This window comes from Stylophora pistillata, chromosome 12, assembly GCF_964205215.1.
Source record: "Stylophora pistillata chromosome 12, jaStyPist1.2, whole genome shotgun sequence".
Taxonomy (NCBI): Eukaryota; Metazoa; Cnidaria; class Anthozoa; order Scleractinia; family Pocilloporidae; genus Stylophora; species Stylophora pistillata.
This window is the reverse complement of record NC_142530.1, coordinates 2,327,554-2,348,830: the sequence shown is the minus strand read 5'-3', so window position 1 is coordinate 2,348,830 and position 21,277 is coordinate 2,327,554. Positions and strand designations below refer to the sequence as shown.

The 21,277-nt window shown below is 38.6% G+C and overlaps 1 protein-coding gene across 1 annotated transcript in view; it reads right to left on the bottom strand.

The window, feature by feature from the left end:
* Window positions 1–21,277, bottom strand: part of LOC148718388 (uncharacterized) — a 44,858-nt gene that overhangs the window by 6,032 nt on the left and 17,549 nt on the right. Inside the window, exons 2-5 of the mRNA XM_088741672.1 lie at window positions 18,183–18,238; window positions 16,099–16,160; window positions 13,763–13,835; window positions 300–3,416 (exon numbers count right to left, since the gene is read on the bottom strand). Of these exons, the coding sequence (XP_088597798.1) occupies window positions 300–3,392 (3,093 nt within the window). The 5' untranslated portion in view covers window positions 3,393–3,416; window positions 13,763–13,835; window positions 16,099–16,160; window positions 18,183–18,238. The remainder of the gene's footprint in view (window positions 1–299; window positions 3,417–13,762; window positions 13,836–16,098; window positions 16,161–18,182; window positions 18,239–21,277) is intronic.

Genomic DNA, 21,277 nt, shown 5'->3' with positions numbered 1-21,277 from the left:
TTGCTGCCTAAAGCCATCAAGGATGCTTCCTCTCTACAGCTTTTTAAACAAAAACTTAGACAGGCCTCAAGGACATTAGATCGCATTCAATTGGAAAAGGAGGCCTGTGTGATAACATCAAAGCAAACGGATTTTTTATACTTTTAAGCCCTTGAAATTTCTTTACTTTTTCCTTAGAATTGTCCATATATTTAAGTAGTTCCTTTTTAGTTCCTGGCAGGTCCACACCAGCCTTTGGGTTGCCACAAACCGACCTGCCTTAACAAAAATTATATGTATGTATGTATGTATGTATGTATGTAAGAAGTCGCGACGACAACATGCTCAGATCCAAGCTTTTTCAGATGAATGGCCAGTGCACGATCAAGATAATCTTTTGCCTGACTCAGGTCACCCAGCTTTTTGTGTACAGAACCCAGGTAACTGTAACAAGTGGCGACGTTAACATGCTCAGATCCAAGCCTTTTCAGAAAAATGGCCAGTGCACGATCATGATAATCTTTTGCCTGACTCAGGTCACCCAGCTCTTGGTGTACAAAACCCAGTTTACAGTAAGAAGTCGCGACGTGAACATGCTCAGATCCAAGCTTTTTCAGACGAATGGCCAGTGCACGATCATGATAATCTTTTGCCTGACTCAGGTCACCCAGCTCTTGGTGCACAGAACCCAGGTGAATGTAAGAAGTCGCGACGTCAACATGCTCAGATCCAAGCTTTTTCAGACGAATGGCCAGTGCACGATCATGATAATCTTTTGCCTCACTCAGGTCACCCAGCTCTTGGTGTACAGAACCCAGGTTACCATAAGAAGTCGCGACGTCAACATGGTCAGATCCAAGCTTTTTCAGACGAATGGCCAGTGCACGATCATGATAATCTTTTGCCTGACTCAGGTCACCCAGCTCTTGGTGTACAGAACCCAGGTTACCGTAAGAATTTGCGACGTCAACATGCTCAGATCCAAGCTTTTTCAGACGAATGGCCAGTGCACGATCATGATAATCTTTTGCCTGACTCAGGTCACCCAGCCCTTTGTGTACAGAACCCAGGTGACTGTAACAAGTGGCGACGTCAACATGCTCAGATCCAAGCTTTTTCAGAAAAATGGCCAGTGCACGATCATGATAATCTTTTGCTTGGGTCATGTCACCCAGCCGTTTGTGTACAGCACCCAGGTTACCGTAAGAACTCGCGACGTTAACATGCTTAGATCCAAGCTTTTTCAGACGAATGGCTAGTGCACGATTATGATACTCTTTTGCCTGACTCAGGTCACCTAGCCTAACGTGCACGTATCCCATTTCGGAATACATAGATGCAACGCCCAAGTCGGCGTCATGCTCTTCTGCGTTGGATACATTCATTGCCATATTGATAAATCGTCTCGAAGTTTCGTATTCACAATGGTTTTGGCACAACATGTTCATTCTGAGGAGGTCTTTGGCATGGTCCTTTAAAAATTCGCTTCGGTGGACTTGACACATGAACTTCTTAGAAAAATATCCCTCAAGTTCTGTGGCTAAATTTTTTAAATGAGGAATAACATGTCTTCTGTTTATTAAAGCATATAACTCATCGTTATCCTTTGATAGATATTTTTCTACAAAACGACTGAATGATCCAATCACTCCACTGACGACTTCGTTATGCTTATCCTTCGAATGAGCTGCAGCCACAGTTTTAATGCATTTATGTACGACCTGATGTACACGAATGTAAACGCCAGTTTCTTCTCTTTCCAACATCATGAGTGAGCACCTTTGTATCTTTGAACGAATCATCTCTTTGTCTTGAATTTCTTCATCTACACTTGTGATGAAATCTTCAATGATATTAAGACTTAATGGTTGTGGTGCACTCAGAGAAAGGAAATTAAAGGCGTGGTAAATAGCTTTGTTTGATACCCTGGCTGTTTCTACCGCCAGTAATGTTGCTTTAGTCATGGAGTTTGGATAGCTTGGGTTGACTTCAATAAGAAAGGTCTCCGTGGCATCTCTTTGGCCTGTTTCAAGTTTTGCAAGGTATTCTTTCCAACCAAAATTTGATGTCTGTCTAAGGTCTCTGACATAAGCGGCGGCGCTCGCCAGTGCAAGAGGCTGATGGTCTAACGCTTGGGCAACTTTGATTTCCATCTCTTTGTCCGAAATTCCTGAGAGATTTTGCAATAAACAACTGACGTCATCAAGATGCATTCCTCTGCTTACTGAGATGTGTTTATTGAAGGAGCTTGCTGGAGGAATTGACTCTCTGTCTTGAGTTGTGATGAGCAACTGGCCTCCTGCCCACGTCTCATTTTCAGCTTCGGGTAGATGGACATGCGTAAGTGATATACTCTTGACATTGTCGACTACCAGCAGCCACGACGTGTAATACCCAATCTTCGTTCCGATCAAAGATTTGAGATCTGTAATCTTATTTCTTGTCAAATCTTCTGAATGAAGGGTGTTTGTCACTGAGTACTCGGGACACCTTAGATGCCGAGAAAAAGCCACGTACGATTCCAGTATAGTAGCTGGACTTTCACCATTAATCGTCATCACAAATGAGGTACTACATGGAAGATCGTTGACTTCTCCGTAGAATCGCTCTGCCACGAAGGCAGCCAATTGAGACTTTCCACTTCCAGGATTCCCTGAGATGTAAAGGTAACTAAGTTTGTGTTGATTTGCTTTTTTAAGTTCTTTAAGCTCTTGTCTTATTTCAGCCACCTCTCGGTCGCGACTTGCCACGTCATGTGAAGGTTTGGGAGGGAGGACACAAAAGGGAGAGATATCACTGTTTAACTGATCTTCAAGGACCTGTCGTTCTTCTTCCTTTTCCTGCAGTTCCTTCTCTTTTTCCTGAAGTTCTTTTTTAAAATCTTTCACCTTTCTCAAAATATTTCTCAGCTCCTCGGTGGGAAAACTTGTTTGATTTTTAATTTCTTGAATTTTTACTGTGGAAAGACCGAGCGCTTGAAATGCATTTTGAACTTTACCAATGATGTTTTGAAACTGCAGGTCTGAAAGATTTCCTTCCGACATGTGCGCAAAATCTTCATTTCGAAACTTTCTAAGGGCATCGACATTTGATCTGACGACTGTGTTTGGACTGTGAATACAATCTGAGAAAAGAATGGCATAGAGCAGCATTGTACAATCCCATTCAGCTCTGTTTCCAGCAATCATGGTTGTAAGGAGATGTGCATTTCTTCTTTGGTTCCGAGCAGATTCCTTGTTTTTAAAGTCCACTCCATTTCTAGCTAGATCTTTCCATTCCCCAAACGGTGTCGCACGGTAGAGATTGTCCCATTCTTGTTTGAAGATGATTCGCAGACCCTCGGTTAATAAATCAGTGACAACGTAACAAATCCTGTAGTAGTTGAGCTGTCCTTTGCTAAATTCCATCGCCATGACGATATTCACGTTTGATGAGGCCTTGGCAGAAACAAATTGTTTTTCATTAGCGAGTCTAATCAATTTTTTTTCTCAGCCTCTGGAGTGGTTTTACTCAGATGGCATCCACCAATCACAGAATTGATTGCAATAACCATAGCAACAACCACTTACTCAAAGAAGAAAAAAATGGGAAATCTCCAAAATTAAGGACTTTCTTATTTAACTTAGAAAATAACTCCAACGGAGATATTTTTTTAAATAAATGTGTTTCTCGGAAATTGTAATGTTTGTGATTAATAGGCCATTTCCGAATTACGTTTAGCCTCTTTTTCAAAACGAGGCCTGGTGCTCAACCATACGTATGAAAATGAGTTTAAATTGCATGTGAATAAAAAGTTATTACCATACGAAAGGATGAGCACCAGGACTCGCTTTGAAAAAGAGACTAAAAGCAATTCGGAAATGGGCTATTGGTAACAGGACCTCGTGTCGTCCAATATAGTCAGTAATCATACTCGTGATTGACAAATCCGACTCCGGCTTTGCGGTCTTCCAATTTTGTAATCACTCGTATGATTACAGACCGAATTGGACCTATTACCACTATCTATTGGCTGTTTCAAGTCCAAACTGTCCGATTTCACTTGTCCAACTACCCGCAAGTGTTTGTAATTGGACAGGCCAAATCGCACAGTTAAGAACCCAATACAAACAAAAAAGCCATTAGCTATTAAAACTTAACATCCTAGGCGATACCAACCAATCCAAATGAAAAAAAACAAAACAAAAAAACAAAAAAAAACCACCCAGTAAGTGAGTAAGTTGATAGATCCACATTGGAAACAAATAACAACTGGTCCAATGACTATTATTTTCAATTGGAAGAAGGGTATGTGCTCATCCCTGAGTTTATGCGCAGTTTGTTATTGACACAATTAATTGGTAATTGCAGAACACGTTGCGGTGTTGCGAGGCGATCTCGAATTTTGCAGTGTACTGTGTCCGTGTGGTCGACGTGACAAACATATTTACACAGTTGTTTTCATTGTTCAGTGGACTTTTGTACAATTATCGATGAGCCTCGTCAGCACTGAATTTAGCTTATTCGGATGGCAAAATTCCATTTCAAGAGGATTAAAGCGGAGCTAAATCAACCGTATTGATAAAGTAACATACGATGTGCTTACTAGCGAGGGACCCATTCGAACTTGCGAGAAAACATCAGTAGTATAGTAATCGAGTTTATCTATAATCCCTGCAATCGGGGGTGGAAGCGGAATAATGAATAACGAATAACGGCTTGAAAAAGAAAATGAATAAGGAATAACGGCTTAAAAAGAAAATGAATAATGAATAACTGGGCTTTAATCGGGACTAAAGAATTATACCAAAAAAGAATCGCGTAAAGAAGCAATAGAGATCACGCGCTCGAGACTTGCAATCTTCGTCAAATCTTTGATGTCTTTGATGGTTTTTATGACCTTTCGGTACCCTCCAGTCTCAGAGTCTAGTCGCGGTATTCAATTACAGATCCTCCTTTGCCAGCCGACTGCGTAACTTTTTCCCGATTTCGGTCCTGATTGGTGCGTGCGTTTTATGTTCGTTATGTCATCACTGTCTGGTTCGTCTCTTTGTGACTGTCTGCCTCGAGTGACGTGTCGGTGTGTTTTTAGAGTGTCGAAGAGTAGTCGAACAGTAATCTATAAATGGGAAAAAAAAAAAAGAGATCGCGACAGACGGTAGGTTAAATTCAAGTTTGATATCGTAATCGACATTCGGTTCATGTTTAATTGTCTGTTGTTCACCACAGTTCATACGCTATCAAAATTGCATTATTGTTTCCAGGTCGCGTTCCCAATCCTGGTCGCCTGAAAGTTCAGAGCGAAGCTCAAAACGGTCGAAAAGATAGGAAAGGTGGGTCCATTTTAAGTGCTTAAATGTTGATGTATTATAGTTTTCTGTTTAGTGAATTGTTTTCACATGCTGCAGCCAATCTTAAAACGCGAAATGACTGACGTCCACCATAGAAGAAAACTGAGCTTCCTTCGTCTTCTATTTAATAATTACTCGCAAAATATCGTTTCGCAAATTACGATTTCGTTTGGAAAAATAGCTAGAATTATTAATATGAAAAATTTCCCAATAAGATACACCAAAACATGTACCATTAATTAGCGCATCGAGGAACTGTCTCGAAAGTGTCTTCGTAAGCAAAATTGGCAAAGCGCATGGCGAATTTCAAGATGTCAATCCCACATTTCCGACGGAATTACTAAACTACTTTCTTCCAACTTTCTTTTCTACCGGCGAAACATACACTATCGAATATATGTGACCCAGTAACTGCTGTAATTTACAATATATTCTAGAATATTACACTGCTAATAATAAGCAACTATTCCCCATTGAAAAAATTTTCCCTAACCGAGACTCAATACATAAAGCGCTTTTGTAATTTCTAAAGGCAGAACACTTGTAACTCATGACCTGAACATTCGAGAAGAAACATACTAATTATTCATTTTCGAATTACTTTTCTTTCAATGTTTTCTTTATATTTTTTGTTACCAGTTGGTTTTATTTGTCTATCATTGCTATTTTTCTAAGTGGAGCCCCACGTATTTCCGTTGTTACGTAAAAATGTCACCTTCATTAAAAAAAAAAAAAGAAAAAAAAAGAAAGGCACCTGAAGAAGGCTGGTTTGGCAAGCCGAAATATAGTATAACTTTACATTTCTTCCTATGTTGTATCTATCTTTGCTTCTATACTATGATTTTAACTTGTTACACCGATCGGTTAACTAGTTTGAGTTAAACATATGAAGTTCCTCAAAGCAATATTGAACAGTTGATTTCTCATCTACATTTCTGTTGGCACATCTCTTTCAGTTCTCAACACCTGTCACGATCACCAAGGAGGCAGATCGCAAGAAAGAACAAGGTGACGATTTGCATGTATTTTATGGCACCTATTTGATCAAAGCTTTAAACTTACGTTCAGGCCGGTTTAATACAATATTGAAATAAAAAACAGAAGATTACAACTAAATGGATCATGAAAGAGCAAATCGGTGCTGGTTTACGCCTGCCACACTACTAGTATCAGTATAGCAGCTATAAAAATAGACCCTTTACTCTCAGTGATTAGTAAAGGATTAGAATCCTTTATTTAAAAAAGGTTAACCAGAACTTTGGGTTTAAGTAATGATCCGCATAACAAGGATGGCGCTGAAAGGCAATGCACGATGGAATGTCAACTTTTTTCATTTTAACAACTAGTGATCTCATTGGCCTAGACTCAAAAACCGCTAAAAAGTTAAGGTTCAAGTTGCATTTTGTCTAATTTTTTTCAGGTATCAAGTATATTTGAGACCCAATCGCACAACATGCAATTTTTAAAAGATATTGTATTTGGGGAACTTCATCAAAGAAGCAAAATTAATATTTATTGTCTTCTGATTGGTTAAGCACGAACATTACCTAAAATCTATTTGATGCAAATGGATTTTATTTTTGTAACGAGCTCCTTCCCTATTCTTGAAATCAACGATATTCTATGTGGGAAAGAGCCAATGCCATGGAACAATGAAGTTTGCTATCGTTCTTCTTATGTGGAACATTACTTAATATGGGTACCACATTTATTTCTTTCATTAATTTCTTGTGATTGTCTTGGTTGATTCTTAGGTCGATAAATTTTTGCTGTTATTGTTATTATCTTTTTCAGAACTGGCCATTTTTTCTTATCCATCATAGCGATGGACTCATGTCGTGAAAAAAAAAACATTTTGATGTCTTTTGTTATCGATTTGTTCGCAGCAATTCCAAAATCCTTGTACACTTCGAATCAACTTTGAAGGATTTGTACTTGTCTATCGATATAATCTGGCTTTTTTGAACCGTGTGCGTATGTAAATAAGTGTCTAAACTGAAAATTGGTGTTTTATTCCTAGATTTAAGCGCTCTAGGTTTCAGTCAAAGTCCAGATCACGTTCATCGGAAAGGTATCATTTTGAGATTACCGAATCGCGCCGGGATTCCTATAATAAACCAAGGTCAGTATAAATGTTGTGGTCTGTTTAATTTCGATTAATTTGTGTTCACCAAGCTCTCGATACCTTCTCCAGTATTTTAAAGTAAAGGAGAATCTAGCGAAAAGTACATTTTCAAGAAAACAGTGCTTAAATATTTTTTTTAAGAAAATAACATCCGTCCGCCCATTCAACTCCTTTCCCTTTCAACTTTGCGCAATACACTGGACTCAAACTGGACAAAACAATTCAGGATCGGCTCATGCATATAATAACTTTTGAAAATAAGCACTGACTATGCGTGGAACTAGCTTACAGTCGAGGCTCATGCGGGGGAGTCTCATTAAAAATGTTTGCATGTGAAAAGATTTTCCAGCATGAGCCTCGACTGCAGGCTAGTTCCAGTTCAATACCATGAATATGAATATTGTCGAACATTAACAGTCCTTGAACTATTTTCTACATTGACATATATTCTGTGAAGTAATTGGCAATCGATCGGCAAGCAAAGAATTCGGCCCTGGCATACGGCAAATTCATCGGGAAATACGCTTTTCAAAGGTTCATCCTTTAACTGTACATGTCGTAACAAAATGAGCCTTTTCGATCCTTTGGTGGTACTTTGACTGTTTCAAGCAAATGCACCGCTTACCGCTCAACTAGCTTTAACGTGTTAAAGAACCTTTTTTTCTTGTCGCGGATAATGTTTTCTAAATGCTTTTTCCTCTGTGTATGGGACAAATCCATTAGAACTGCGCTTCTGTTTGTAGAAAAGATTGTTTTAAATCTCCCATTTCAAGATCTGGACGCACTGCAACACGTTTGAGCCCAAATTAAGTTAACACTTTGCTTGACGCAAAACACATATTCATTGGTATAAGTATTCTAGAATCGCAAAGTTATTTCTTTCGTTGTGTTATTTTTAAAAGCTTAATGTAATTTTGAAAAAGTTGAGTGACAATATTTCCACATCGGAAAGTATCAGTAAAATGTGGTTCTCGGGTATTTACCACCAAATCTACCAAGAATTCGCGCCATTATATTGTTGTATAACTCTGTTGCTTTGATCTTAAATACGTTATCAATTAAAATTCCAGTGATTTTTAGGTTACGTTATGGAGACGAAAGACTCAATCCGATGATCGAAAATAAGAATATCAAACATTATGATGCTTAGATATCTACCAATAATTTGCGCAAAGTGAATAGGACTATGGAAAAAAATATGTGTCGAACGCCATCGTAAGAGCTTTCCATTGTCACTGCCTAAAGTCCCTACAGTGTAGATGTTTAGTTTACATTTTTGTTCAGTGTACAGTATGTAAAAATAAATGCCCCGCCTATAAGGCTGATATCTAAATAAACCTCGGGCTGGAGTTAAGTAAATAAATACGGTAATTAGATTAAACATGACGCTGACGGTTTTAAATCATATTTTAATTGTAGTGAAATCATCTATTTCACGATAAGGCGAATTAGAAACTGCCTAAAACACTCGAATACGGAATAATGAATAACGAGAAAAATTTAAAAATGAATAATGAATAACCTCGAAAAAAATTAAAGGAATAATGAATAAGTGAGATCCAATTATTCCGCTTCCACCCCTGACTGCAAATACTTAGCGAAAATTCCCTTCTGTCTCCAGTGCATCGAATTACCTAGACAGGGCAGGTAGGGTGACTGTACCAAAACGTTCGTCCCTTACAGTAATATTTGAAAGCTTAAAGTGGAGCACTTCCCGGCACCTATTTTCTAATAATGTAATACTTTCAACGTTTTCAATGTAGTACACTAGTATTGACCAGAATCTCCAAAAATTACCAAATTTCGGTAATGATTTTCTCGATGACAGGTTTCCGGCTCAAACAGTGGAAAGCGAAAGCATCCGCAGAGGGAAAATTCCCTTCTCTTGCTATGAATGCATCGGATTACCAGAAGGTCGTCTGGACAGGACAAATAAGTCGAACGTAGCGAAAATTTCGTCCCTTCCTTTCATATTCATGATAAATTTTCCTTTTGAGAACTATTTTTAAGAAACTCTAAGGGTACGAAATGCGCGTTACAGAGTGTCGCACGCATCATCAGATATGGTATTTAGAGAATACTTAGTCAACAATCGATCGCTAAAGTTAACTTGCTTCGATGCCTTCAGTTTGACTCTGTTTCAGAAAGATTATCGCCCTTAAGAGTCTTTGAATTGGTAAATAGTGTCTAAACCAAAGTATATATAGGTTCTTCCCATTCCGTTTGTTCTTTTCAGCGCAAAAGACTTTCTTGTGATCAAACTATGCTTGTCAAATCACGAAGAGTAGACTAGAAATGGAATAGAAATAAAGTCTGCTCGAAGTGAGTAGCTTGAGATATACTCCGTGCTATTGAGTAACAAGTACAGCTGTGCGCTGATATTATAACAAGGACCGATTAGTTTTTTAGGACTTTAACATTTTGTCCTAAGCCGCCGGAAACCAGTCAAATGAATCAAATTTGATTTCGTGGCTTGACGGCAATTAAATGGTACTAAGAAATGAAGGACTCTGGAGTCTTCGAGCTTTTTCGAGATCAAAATTCGGCTGAAAAATGCGTTAAGTTAAAATTAGAACAGATACGGCAAATAATGAATAATACCCACTGTTTCATGAGATTCTTCAATAATTCAGCACAGAGACATGGATTTCGGCCCAACAAGTTGTTTTGTCAAAATGATCATCCACTGCGACATGAATGACAGATCGATACGTGACGCGTGCTGACCCCCAGACAAAACGAAATCACAGGGTCGTAATAAGGTATGTGGATTGCATAATGATATCAATTTTCATCTATATTTTGTGACCATGTTCCAAAAATTTCGGATAATTTTGATCCTTGATCCCAAAAACTTCAATGATCCCGTCTGAAAAAATTGATCCAATCTCAGCCGTAGTGATCCCTATTTGCTGGTCATGTCGGAGAGGCTCAAGCGATGTGCTGGCCATGGCCATTCACATGGAAATTATTCTTAAACCTACATTTTTGTTTGTCTTTACGTCTGTCTATGTGTCCAAGTAGCTCTGGTGACCATGAACGTCATCTTCGACTAAAAATAATACCAAGAAGAAAAATAGTAATAAATGAAGAAACACAAGAACGAGACTGCTTCAGTGGACTCCACAATAACATGAATTAATGAAAGGAGCGAACCTGTTACACTTCATGCTACCATCACGCAACCGAATAGCTCCTGAGAAAAATTCCTCATCGAAAATCATTGAAAGCAGTTTTGGATACAGTTGGCATTCGACGATCTTTTTATGGCTCGAAATTTGGGTGCGCCACCTATAATGCAAGTTCAAAGGTGTCAGCGCTCTAATCAACAAAGGCCAAACTGAGCAAACGCCACCTCATTCGCAGTCGTTCTTGGGAAGGATTTGATGAAAGTGCCTTAAACCAAGGTAAGTCACAATCAGTACGATGACATCACAAATTGGGGACTGGTGAAAAGCGGAACGCAAATAAAATATCTGGCTGCAAGTTGCATGGATTTCCAATTTCTCCTTTGCTCTTCTTAAAACTCACAGTATATTCAATCTGTTTGAAGAACAGGACAAATTTCAAAAGAATAGAAATATATATCTCTGTTTATTCACAACACAGCTCTAGTTTTCATTTTCCTCCTCTTGAGCGCATGGAAACGAGTTTGGTTAAACCTGTCGTGAAGTTAAGTGATATTGCCTAAGGTTATAAGTTTTAGAGTCAGCAAGTAATTTACTTTTCGATGCATGGATTTGGAGTACATATCCGTCCACGTTGGAATTTTCAGGATGCCTGACATGCTTTTAAAAAGCTGTTAATAAGTGACCAGTCATTGTTGCGGGGGGTCCGGTGGATTTTGGGGGTGATATGGTTCTCGGGGGGAACAGAAAGGGATCAGTTGTCGCTAACAGAGTATAAAGGAGTAGGGGACTTGAAAGGAAATTGATTGAAAACAAAAAATATAATTTCTTGCTGTAAATTAACTGCCAATGCGGAGGGATCAGAAGAATATCACAGAGCCTTATGGGGAATCACTTAACTTTTGACCCGACACCACCAAAATCCTCCGACCGCCATACTCCCCATCCGAAAAAATTAAAAAAAAAATTGAATTAAAAAATTAAATGAAAACGAAAAAGACGTTAAGACACTCCTTGGGGTGCCGCTTTTGAAAAAGACGCAGGGTTTGTTATGACGCATTGATGCTCAAGAGAAGTGTTAATTGAGCGGATAATCTCTGTCGTCAGTGAAGACCACAAACTTTATTTGCACCGCAGACTAGGGAAACAACTCCATTTTAATCGTATGAACAGCTTGCGTGATGTTTGCCGAGTGTCTGAAAGTGGAATTTAACATACGAATACTGATCAAGAACTTTCGTCGTGCGTTGACTCATGAAACCATGATAACATTTAATTGAAGACCTGCAATCTTGAATACCTGAGGCTTTCTCTTGTAAGCTTTATTTTTTTGCAAAGGGAAATACTCCGTGGCATGTGAATCGTCTTTAGAAACACGAGTAAACATTTTCTTTCAAAGAAACTGTCTACTTGCGAGGCAGGCTCAGTGATCCGGCCAAATAAAGGTCTGCACAGGTGATCCTGAGAAATGATACGCGCAACTTGTCCTAACACATTGGAAGTAGTAAGCCATACCACGACAGGAGCAAATATATTGCGGAGTGTATTTTACTACTACGATGAAATTAAGAGCGTTATGTCTTTGGTGAAAATTTGCAGGGCGTACTTTCACTGATAGTAGTTGTGAGCTTATCCTTTAGAAGTAGCGATAATATTTTTTGGCTCAACAGGTATAATCATGATATCTGTCAAACCGCAAACCGAAACAAAGGACACTAATTGTCAGAGGCTGGCCACCACATCCACGAGAATTTTTGCAAGCGTTGGACAGCCTTTTCTACCAATGACTATATGACTCATACGGCCTTTAATGTACATTTGTAACTCTCAGACTGTAAAGTTCACCGGTAATACTGTCGCATGGGTTGGCAGTAAACATATTTGAATTCAGCAAACGAATAAAATGAACAATCGGAGAAACAGCAAGACAAGTGGAAGCAGTTATTAATGATGGTCCTCTCCTACAATTGTTTCCTCTTGACGAGAAGCGTTTCAACTCAGCAAAATGTCGTCATGATGATCGACTGCTTTGCGTTTGATGGTTAGCAGTCTAACAGAAACATCAAAACAACGAAACAATCCAATTAAGCCGGGCATGCCGAGCATTCTTTTAGTTAGAACGGACACACGGCAGAGCACTAAAGCGGGAGAGAAGTAAGAAGTGTGGATAAAGAAAGTAACTTATTTAGGTTGATTGTTTAATCTTTTTATAATACCGCGTTATTCTGCATTAAAAATACAGTAAGAATATGAAGGGACTTCATATTTCATGGCCCTTGGACCCAGTCGAAAGACTCAGTAACACTAGCTTGAAGTACTAGTCGGAATTTGGAAGGTTTGACTCCTTCAGGAAGCACTCAGAGTTCCATTTCTCCGAGTTTCTCAACCTTGTCACTGAAATATTTTAGCGTCGCTCAAAATTTAATTTGGTAATACTGAAACACCTCTTTCTTGCTGGGACAAGAACAGTAACACTAGCTTTCAACATTGAAAAGGAATCAAAAACATGGTATGGGAACGTAACTGCAGTTGAAAAAGAGATGTAGATCAAAATAGCTTCTGGAGTGCTTACAGTACAGATGAAACACAAAATTAAAGCGATATTTTAGATGGCTGAGTTGTTAAACACAATATTTGTTATTCTTACTTTTCTTTCATGAGAGGAGGCTTCCACAATGCAAGAACCACCACATATTTACAAGGACCCGAGTGAAAGTCTCATCATCACCCGAAAGCGAAAGCTTTGAGAGGGAAAATTCCCTTCTGTTTTTCCGATGGCAACTGATCAATATCCAGCTACTTGGGTATGGATGAACGAGTTTTTGACCAAAATATAGTGGGCCCAAGAGCGGTTGTGAAAATATCTTTTGTTTTTGTGCATTTTTAATTTACATGGGTCAAATAAAAATGCTAAACATTAACTTGTTTATAAAAATAAAAAAATAGAGCAAAAACCTAACACTTATTTCTCTGTTGTGCGGAAATGCGGAAATATTCTCCACATTGTTCTCTAGACATTTCCTAAGGTGCTGACAAGGAGAATTTTTCAACAATCAAGAGTTTCTTTAGTCGGTGATCATTTCTGTTATTTGGTGCCTGGCCCTTAATGAAACCCCTGAGAAATGCTAAACCAATCGTAAATATTCTAAACAATGATAACTGCCAGGAAAGAGGTTATAAAATCATTTCATCATTGTTACCTAAAATAACTCCTTGTGCTCCCCTGTAGTAGCTAGGAGTCAGTGTTCTGAACCGTTCCTGTCCTGCTGTGTCCTGAAAAAAAACAATTGATGTTATACCATTAAAATACTTATTAATTATCAGAAGTAATCCAATAGTACAGTTAAACTTTGATTATCTGGAGTTACTGATCACCTGGACTTACTTCTCTGGTCCCATTTTTATAAATAATAATTACTCACATTTGAAATCTGCAACAATTTTTTTTCCATCAAACACAGCAAATATATGAAACTTCTGTTAGAACTGAATTGGATCTGCCTCCTGAAGCAGTTGAATGTTTTAGGAAGTGTTTAATACAGCAAAAAAAAAAAAAAAAAACAAAACAATGGACATTATTCCATTTATACAGCTTAAAGGAATGATAGAATTAGTGACGCCCACAAGCTGAAGCAGCTTGAAACAAGCTAATTTACATGAGCATATATGGTCAATGTACATACATGCATACCTACATATACTTTATTTAATCTCGAATTTGGAGTAGCTAAAAGATAAGCTAGTATCTTCGAGTTACAAGTATAATTCTAAATACTACTAAAATGTAAAATTGCAACATTCTAAAATTTAACTATGAGAAAGAGTCATACTGTAGAATCTTGAGCTTGAAATCAGAAAAGTCACATGTTCTAATAGAGTCCGGAGTAGAGTTACATAGTTTTGAAGCCATATATGAAAAGGAGTGAAAACCATATGTAGTAGTTTTTGTAGACGGTAGAGACAAAATAGATTATAGGATACAGACAGGAAACTAAAGATATTTCTTTAGATAGCCTGGATAGCAGTTAAAAAACAAGCTCTTGTACAATATAATTAAGAAAGTCTGAAGGCGTCTTTTATACAGAGATTTGGAGTTAACTTTGCGAAGTAGAGAGTCATAGGGAGAATTATAATCCTGCAAGATAAATCTAAGAATTTGCTTGTTTAAAGTATCTATCTTCTCAGTATTACATGCACCACAAAAGTGCCATACAGATGAAAAATAGTTAAAATGTGGCATAATAAAAGCCTTATACAATCTTAGCAGAGTATCTTAAGAGATAAGTTTACAAAATCTTAGCATTACATTGAACTGGCCATTTATCTTCTTGAAAATAGTTGATATATAATTATCAAAACACAACCTACTGTCAATATTTATTCCAAATATATTGATCCAAAGAACCCTTTAATGGAAAAGAGAAGGAGTGGCCTGTTTTTCCCAAGACTATAGCCTGGTGTTTTGTCTCATTTACAATCATTCCATTGCTGCGATATCACTTATTTGCAACTCTCACTTCCCGACAAATACAACAAACCTTAGTTTGTTGATTAGCTTTTAAATTAACTTTTTGTTCATACTTTAGGGAAATGTTAACAAGAAAACACAATCATGAGAGAATGTGTTTCATTTCTTGCATAATATAAATCTAATTAATGATGAATACCTAGTTTTATAACATAGTGCGTGCGCTAGTCCTATCTAACTCCTATTGCGTCAACATGAACAAAATCTGTATGTATGCATGGCCGTGCTCAATAAAATGATGTGTGCAGTTTTAAATAGCTGCAAAATTTCCGTCATGTGAGTCCCTTAAGTTAAAGTTTCGGAAAGCGATATCAGTAAATGGAAGACTAACCAAACTTTTCTTTGGCTTTCGACCTTCCCGCAAGTAGTCAAGCCAATAAGCACAACGAAGATTAAACGAAACACAAGCCCGTTTCCCGATTTATCGGAACAGGAGCTGGAGAAAATTTTAGCTGAAAGACATTCAACTAGAACTAAGAAGACTACAAATTGGTCTGTGGCGACTTTTAAAGGTAAACGTCTCTGTTGATGACGTTTTTTTGGTTACATTTGTTAACTCTACCGAAAACCATTTAATTACAAAATCAACAAAACAATCGGAGATGCCAACATTTTTGGGCAACTTTCATTTAAAAAAACATTACAAAAACGTCATTCAGCACCCAAATTGTTTTCGTGTGTTATAAAAGAATTGTTTCATGCTTTTAGCTGTGCGTATATCGAGTTATGGATGCACTTGGGAAGTTTGGAGAGCACTCAAGAAGCTAGAGTCGCTCTCGGCTGCGTCTCGAGCACCTCTTATGCTTCTCTCGTGCTCTCCAAACTCCCCACATGCATCCATAACTCGATATACGCACGCTAAGCATGAAACAATTCTTAAATAGTCTTGGCTCATTTATATCCATATAATTTTGTAATTATCTGAACTATTCAACCCAGTCCCAAGGCTGTCACATAAAATTATGAATTACAATTGTGTCCTTGTTGTTCACCAAGAGCAGTTCTTACCCAAATTGCTAGTTTAGCTTTATTTCCATCCACAGTCAAAGTTTTAACTTTGAAGTCAACACCTGTTCGAAAATTGAAAAAAAAAAATTAAAGTAAAAAAAAAAACCAGAAAGAAAAATATTGCTGTCATTCCAGACCAGAATGATATAAACAATACTTATTTCCACAAAATAACAACCCTAAAATAGAGATCACATGTCATGCAATAACAGAAATAGATCCTAGGCCCTCAGAGTGACCACTATTACATTTCTCCTTACAATATCACCCCTGAATCACACATTAAGGTCAGGAGAATAAAAGAAATGATCACCAATAATAGATGCTCTTGCTTGGAAAAGAAATTCTCCCTTAGGAAATATATAGAGAACAAAATGGAGAATATGCATGGTGAAGGTTACCTGGAAAACAGTGGCTACACGATTTATAGGAAAATATGTTGACACATTAATTAAACATCGAGTGATTGTTTTCCATGGAAACAGTTGAGAATTTAGTTTTAATCATAGTACATAGTACTGATGACCTGGTGCCATAATGATTTAGGCTGGACAGTGTTATTTCAAGTTAGACAGCACTACATGTATAAACTCCATTAACTGCTAATTGATAACACAACAGGTTATGCTGCTGACCAGATATCAAGGTATTTACCTTATTATAACTTATTTTCCAGAGACTCGATTTGCACAATTTAAGAAAATTTGTGAAATTAAAGTCCTGCGAAAAAAAGGTGCTGCAAAAATTAAAGAAGTGAAAATTAGAGACCTTCATATAATCCTTTATTTAAGCTTTCCGTCTGCTAGGAGTTTACATACAAGTAGGACGGCTCAAATTACAGTTCAATATATACCCTATTCCTCATCATCGGACTTATCTTGCTTGTATCAGCCCTTTTAAAAGATGTTACTAAGTTGCTGATATTGTCGAACATTTCAGCCAGTCTTTTATTGCATTTGAGGTTTCTATTCCGTCATGATTAAAAAAAAAAAAAAAACAGAAATGGAAGTTTAAAAAACCAGCACCAGTTGCTTGATTTGCAAAATTTAATTACCTTGAAAAACAGTGATTCATCAAAACTGTGAATTTTAAGTCCCACGAAATATTTTATTCCAAATACACCAGATTAAAGTCGTGTGAAAATAATTGATAATGAGGTGGTTGGTAGTGTTTTCCAAGGTTTAAGGAACTGAGCCCTAAACATTACTTAGAAGCTGGCCATACAGCATACTGAAAAAGGTAAAAGCATGAATAGATCAATACGTTCATTTATCTTGTGTGCAGATTACAAAGCACAAGAGTGGAAAACGAAATTTGTTTTTAAATTTGTAAATCAACAGAAATATGACCCTTGACAGAGCAACAGAACAGTGGGGATCTGTTTTATCAAATCTCCATTTGTCCAATAAAACATGTAATTAACACCTGCTAATTAAATCTCCCAAATGCAGACATCAACCCTTGTTTTCTTTTGTGTCTGCTTAAGGAAATATGGGAAATCATAGGTGGAGAGCTCTACTGACTGACATTTTATTTTTCAATTCGCAAAGGTCTCTGCTTACCAGAGAGTTGACTGCATAGTGTAACTACAGCCATGGAAAGAATAGAAAGGATCAAATGATTCCTATCCCCTAAAAGGAAATGACAAAGGTGCAAAAACTTCTCTATCTTGTAATTAACCCCCTGCATCCTAACATTAGTATGCATATTCTCCAAACTGTTCTCTGAGGGGCTGACAAGGAGAATTTGTTTTACAATCAAGCATTTCTTCAGTTTGTGATCATTTCTGTTCTTCTCATAGACTTGATGTTTGGTTCAGAAGTGATAATGTTAGGAGAAACTAGATGTCAATAACTCTTAAAAGGTTAAAACGGTTGAGGCATTGAAATGATAAATGAATGGCCGCTAGTGTTTTCTTTATTTTTTTTATCAACACCTCTATGAAGTAAGTATCCTGCGAGGCAGGGTACAAAAAAGCTAGCGAAAATACAAACCTATATGAAACCACAACATTTTGATTGTTTCAAAATTACTTCATTTTGTTCATTTTATATATAATGTAGTCTTATATCTTTAACTCTTACCTATAGTGGCTCCAATATCAAGATCAAATGTGTCATCAGTGAATCTTAGAGGCAAGCTGTGATTAGAAGTAGACAGCATTTAAATAAAGAAGTTTACAATGACGATGAGCACACACTGATTAACTCAGTTGTGTGCCGGGTTGAGATCGACAGTGATTTGTCACATGAAAGACTACAGCAAAACAATCACGCATTGTAACCACGCATTGATGTACAATTTTGAAGATGTGAATATAATTCGATTTACAATGATCCTCTGTTATGACACTCGTTCGTTGGTTCGGAGTCAATGGCTTCCGAAATATGTAGCAACGGTTTAAATTACATTACCTGGATTTTCCAACGCCGCTTTCTGCAATAATCAAGATCTTCAACGTAGTAAGAACATCGTTGACCTTTGTCCACATTTAGGAAAAAGACCGCTGACAACTATAGGAGCCACAAAGGATCATGGGAGGTCCGTAATTTGCTGAATAGGCGCAATAATAATTCTGCTTCTATTAATTTTATCTTGTGATAAAAAGATGAATAAAATGGTTCAAATTGTTCAAATATATTCGATTTTTTATTCGTTTCCCTACCTTGGGAATAAGAATAAGAATCAGAAGAACCGACTTCTCTTAGCAAACCATTTTGAATATGATCAAAAATAAGACACAAACAGCAGTGATAAACATATTGAACTTGCACATTTTGATTATGTAACGGTTGAAGTTTAAAACAGCAATGTATATATATAACTAAGGTGAGGGGACTGGAACCAAGATTAAGCAAAAAAACTTAAACACCAAACAATAACACTAGAGCAGATTAATAAAGCAACAGCTTTTCACTTCCGACGTTCACGTTGAAAGCTGGCTCAAGTTCTTGAATAAGTAAGGACTCCTTTATTTTACAATAGTAGTCTGAATATATTTTTTTTCCCGACCCACAGTGGAAGGGAAAGAAACATTGAATGCAACACGAGCGTCGTAGCACTGAAACCATAGCAACCTCAACGGCCAATCAAAACAAAGCAAAGTAACACAAGGAGCCGTTTATGACTTAAGTTAACCCTTTTACTCCCATGATCTCGTTAGAAATTCTCCTCACTGTCTGCTATATAGTTCGAGTGATGTTGCTTTGGAGAATTTTGAATTGGATCAACGAATTCTCCCCTAGTTGATATTTTTTTCATTCTCAGTCGTCACTTGTCTGCTTGATATTGCATTGACATTGTAAGGAGAATTTCTGTCTTGGTCACTCGTGGGAGTTAGAGGGTTAAAAAGAAGGAAACTACTTGAGTACAGTGGGGTAAGTTTTCTGGACCAATCATAGAGTGAAGTCAAGCAAAACCATTGCAGTCTTGGATTACGCTGGACATTCAATAATTGCTCTTGATAGAAAACTTGAGAAAGAGAGGTCCCCTGAAATCCGTCGTGATGATGTTTCTCCAACTTCAACCATGAAATCAAACTGGCCAAACCTTTCTTTTGATAGACATACATCCCCTCAAATGATATTCCTCCAAGCAGCCTCGTTTCTGGGGTACTCTTGGAAGGGGAGGGAAAAAGGAATTGAGTAATCAGGGCGTCAGAATTACGTGTAAGGTAAAGTCTGTTTACGAGCCTAGTGGCCCATTAGGCCGGTACTTAACTTCGGTTTCTGTAGCATGAAGCGACTAGGAGTATTTTTACTCCCCCCTGGATGGGATGCCAGTCCATCGCAGGGTTACCCCCAGCATTAAATTGCCGGTAGCCATTTATACACCTGAGTGAAGAGAGGCACTGTGAGAGTAAAGTGCGTTGGCTAAGAACACAACACAATACGTATGATGCACGATCCTCGCAGTAGATAGCGCTATTTAAGCAATAGCGAAAATCGGACCTGAAAAAAATCAGGCCTGTACGGGATTCAAACCACTGACCTCTGCGATACTAGGTGCAGCGCTCTAGTAGAGCGATAGACCTGATTTTTTTCAGGTCTGATTTTCGCTATTGCTTAAATAGCGCTATCTACTGCGAGGATCGTGCATCATACGTATCTAATACCGCAGTTCAAATATATGAACTTCATATATTTCATTGTATCTGAACACAACACAATGTCCCGGCCAGGGCTCGAACCCGGACCACTCGATCCGGATTCAAGCGCACCAACCATGAGGCCACCGTGCCTCCACCAGAATTACTTGTAGGGCATTGGAATTTATAGCAGGTTTACAACGAGCATCTTTTTTGAGTGAAAAAATGAAAAAAAGAGAGATTTGGCACTCATGGGAGGGTAAACTCCATATACGGCCCATGCAAAGGACTCTGCTCCTATGGAGGTGGGTTGGGAGGGGAGGGGGTGAGGGGGAAGAGGGGTTGAGGGGAAAGAAGGGTTGAGGGGAAAGAGGGGTTGAGGGGGAAGAGGGGTTGAGGGGGAAGAGGGGTTGGGGGGAGGAGGGGTTGAGGGGAAGAGGGGTTGAGGGGGAAGAGGGGCAGGGGGAAGAGGGGTTGAGGGGGAAGAGGGGTTGGGGGGAAGAGGGGTTGAGGGGGAAGAGGGGTTGAGGGGGAAGAGGGGTTGAGGGTGAAGAGGGGTTGAGGGGGAAGAGGGTTTGAGGGGTTGAGGGGGAAGAGGGGTTGAGTGGGGAAGAGGGGTTGAGGGGGAAGAGGGGTTGAGTGGGGAAGAGGGGTTGAGGGGGAAGAGAGGTTGAGGGGGAAGAGGGGTTGAGGGGGAAGAGGGTTTGAGGGGTTGAGGGGGAAGAGGGGTTGAGTGGGAAAGAGGGGTTGAGGGGTAAGAGGAGTTGAGTGGGGAAGAGGGGTTGAGGGGGAAGAGAGGTTAAGGGGAAAGAGGGGTTGAGGGGGAAGAGGGGTTGAGGGGAAAGAGGGCTACTTTCCCGACAGCACGAAGTGTTCCGTACCATTTTTTACAGACAGAAATTCGGCGGAAATTAAAACCAAAGACTCGGCCTGCTACTCCCAAGGAGAGGTAGCGCTAGCAATGGTATCTAGTATTTTGTATTTTCTTTTTCCCGACTCGTCTCAAATCGTCTTCAGAGCGAAGGCAATTGACGCGAGCAGTATGGAAGTGCGAAGTGTGGCGTGTAGGGAGAAAGCAAAATAAAGTCTCGT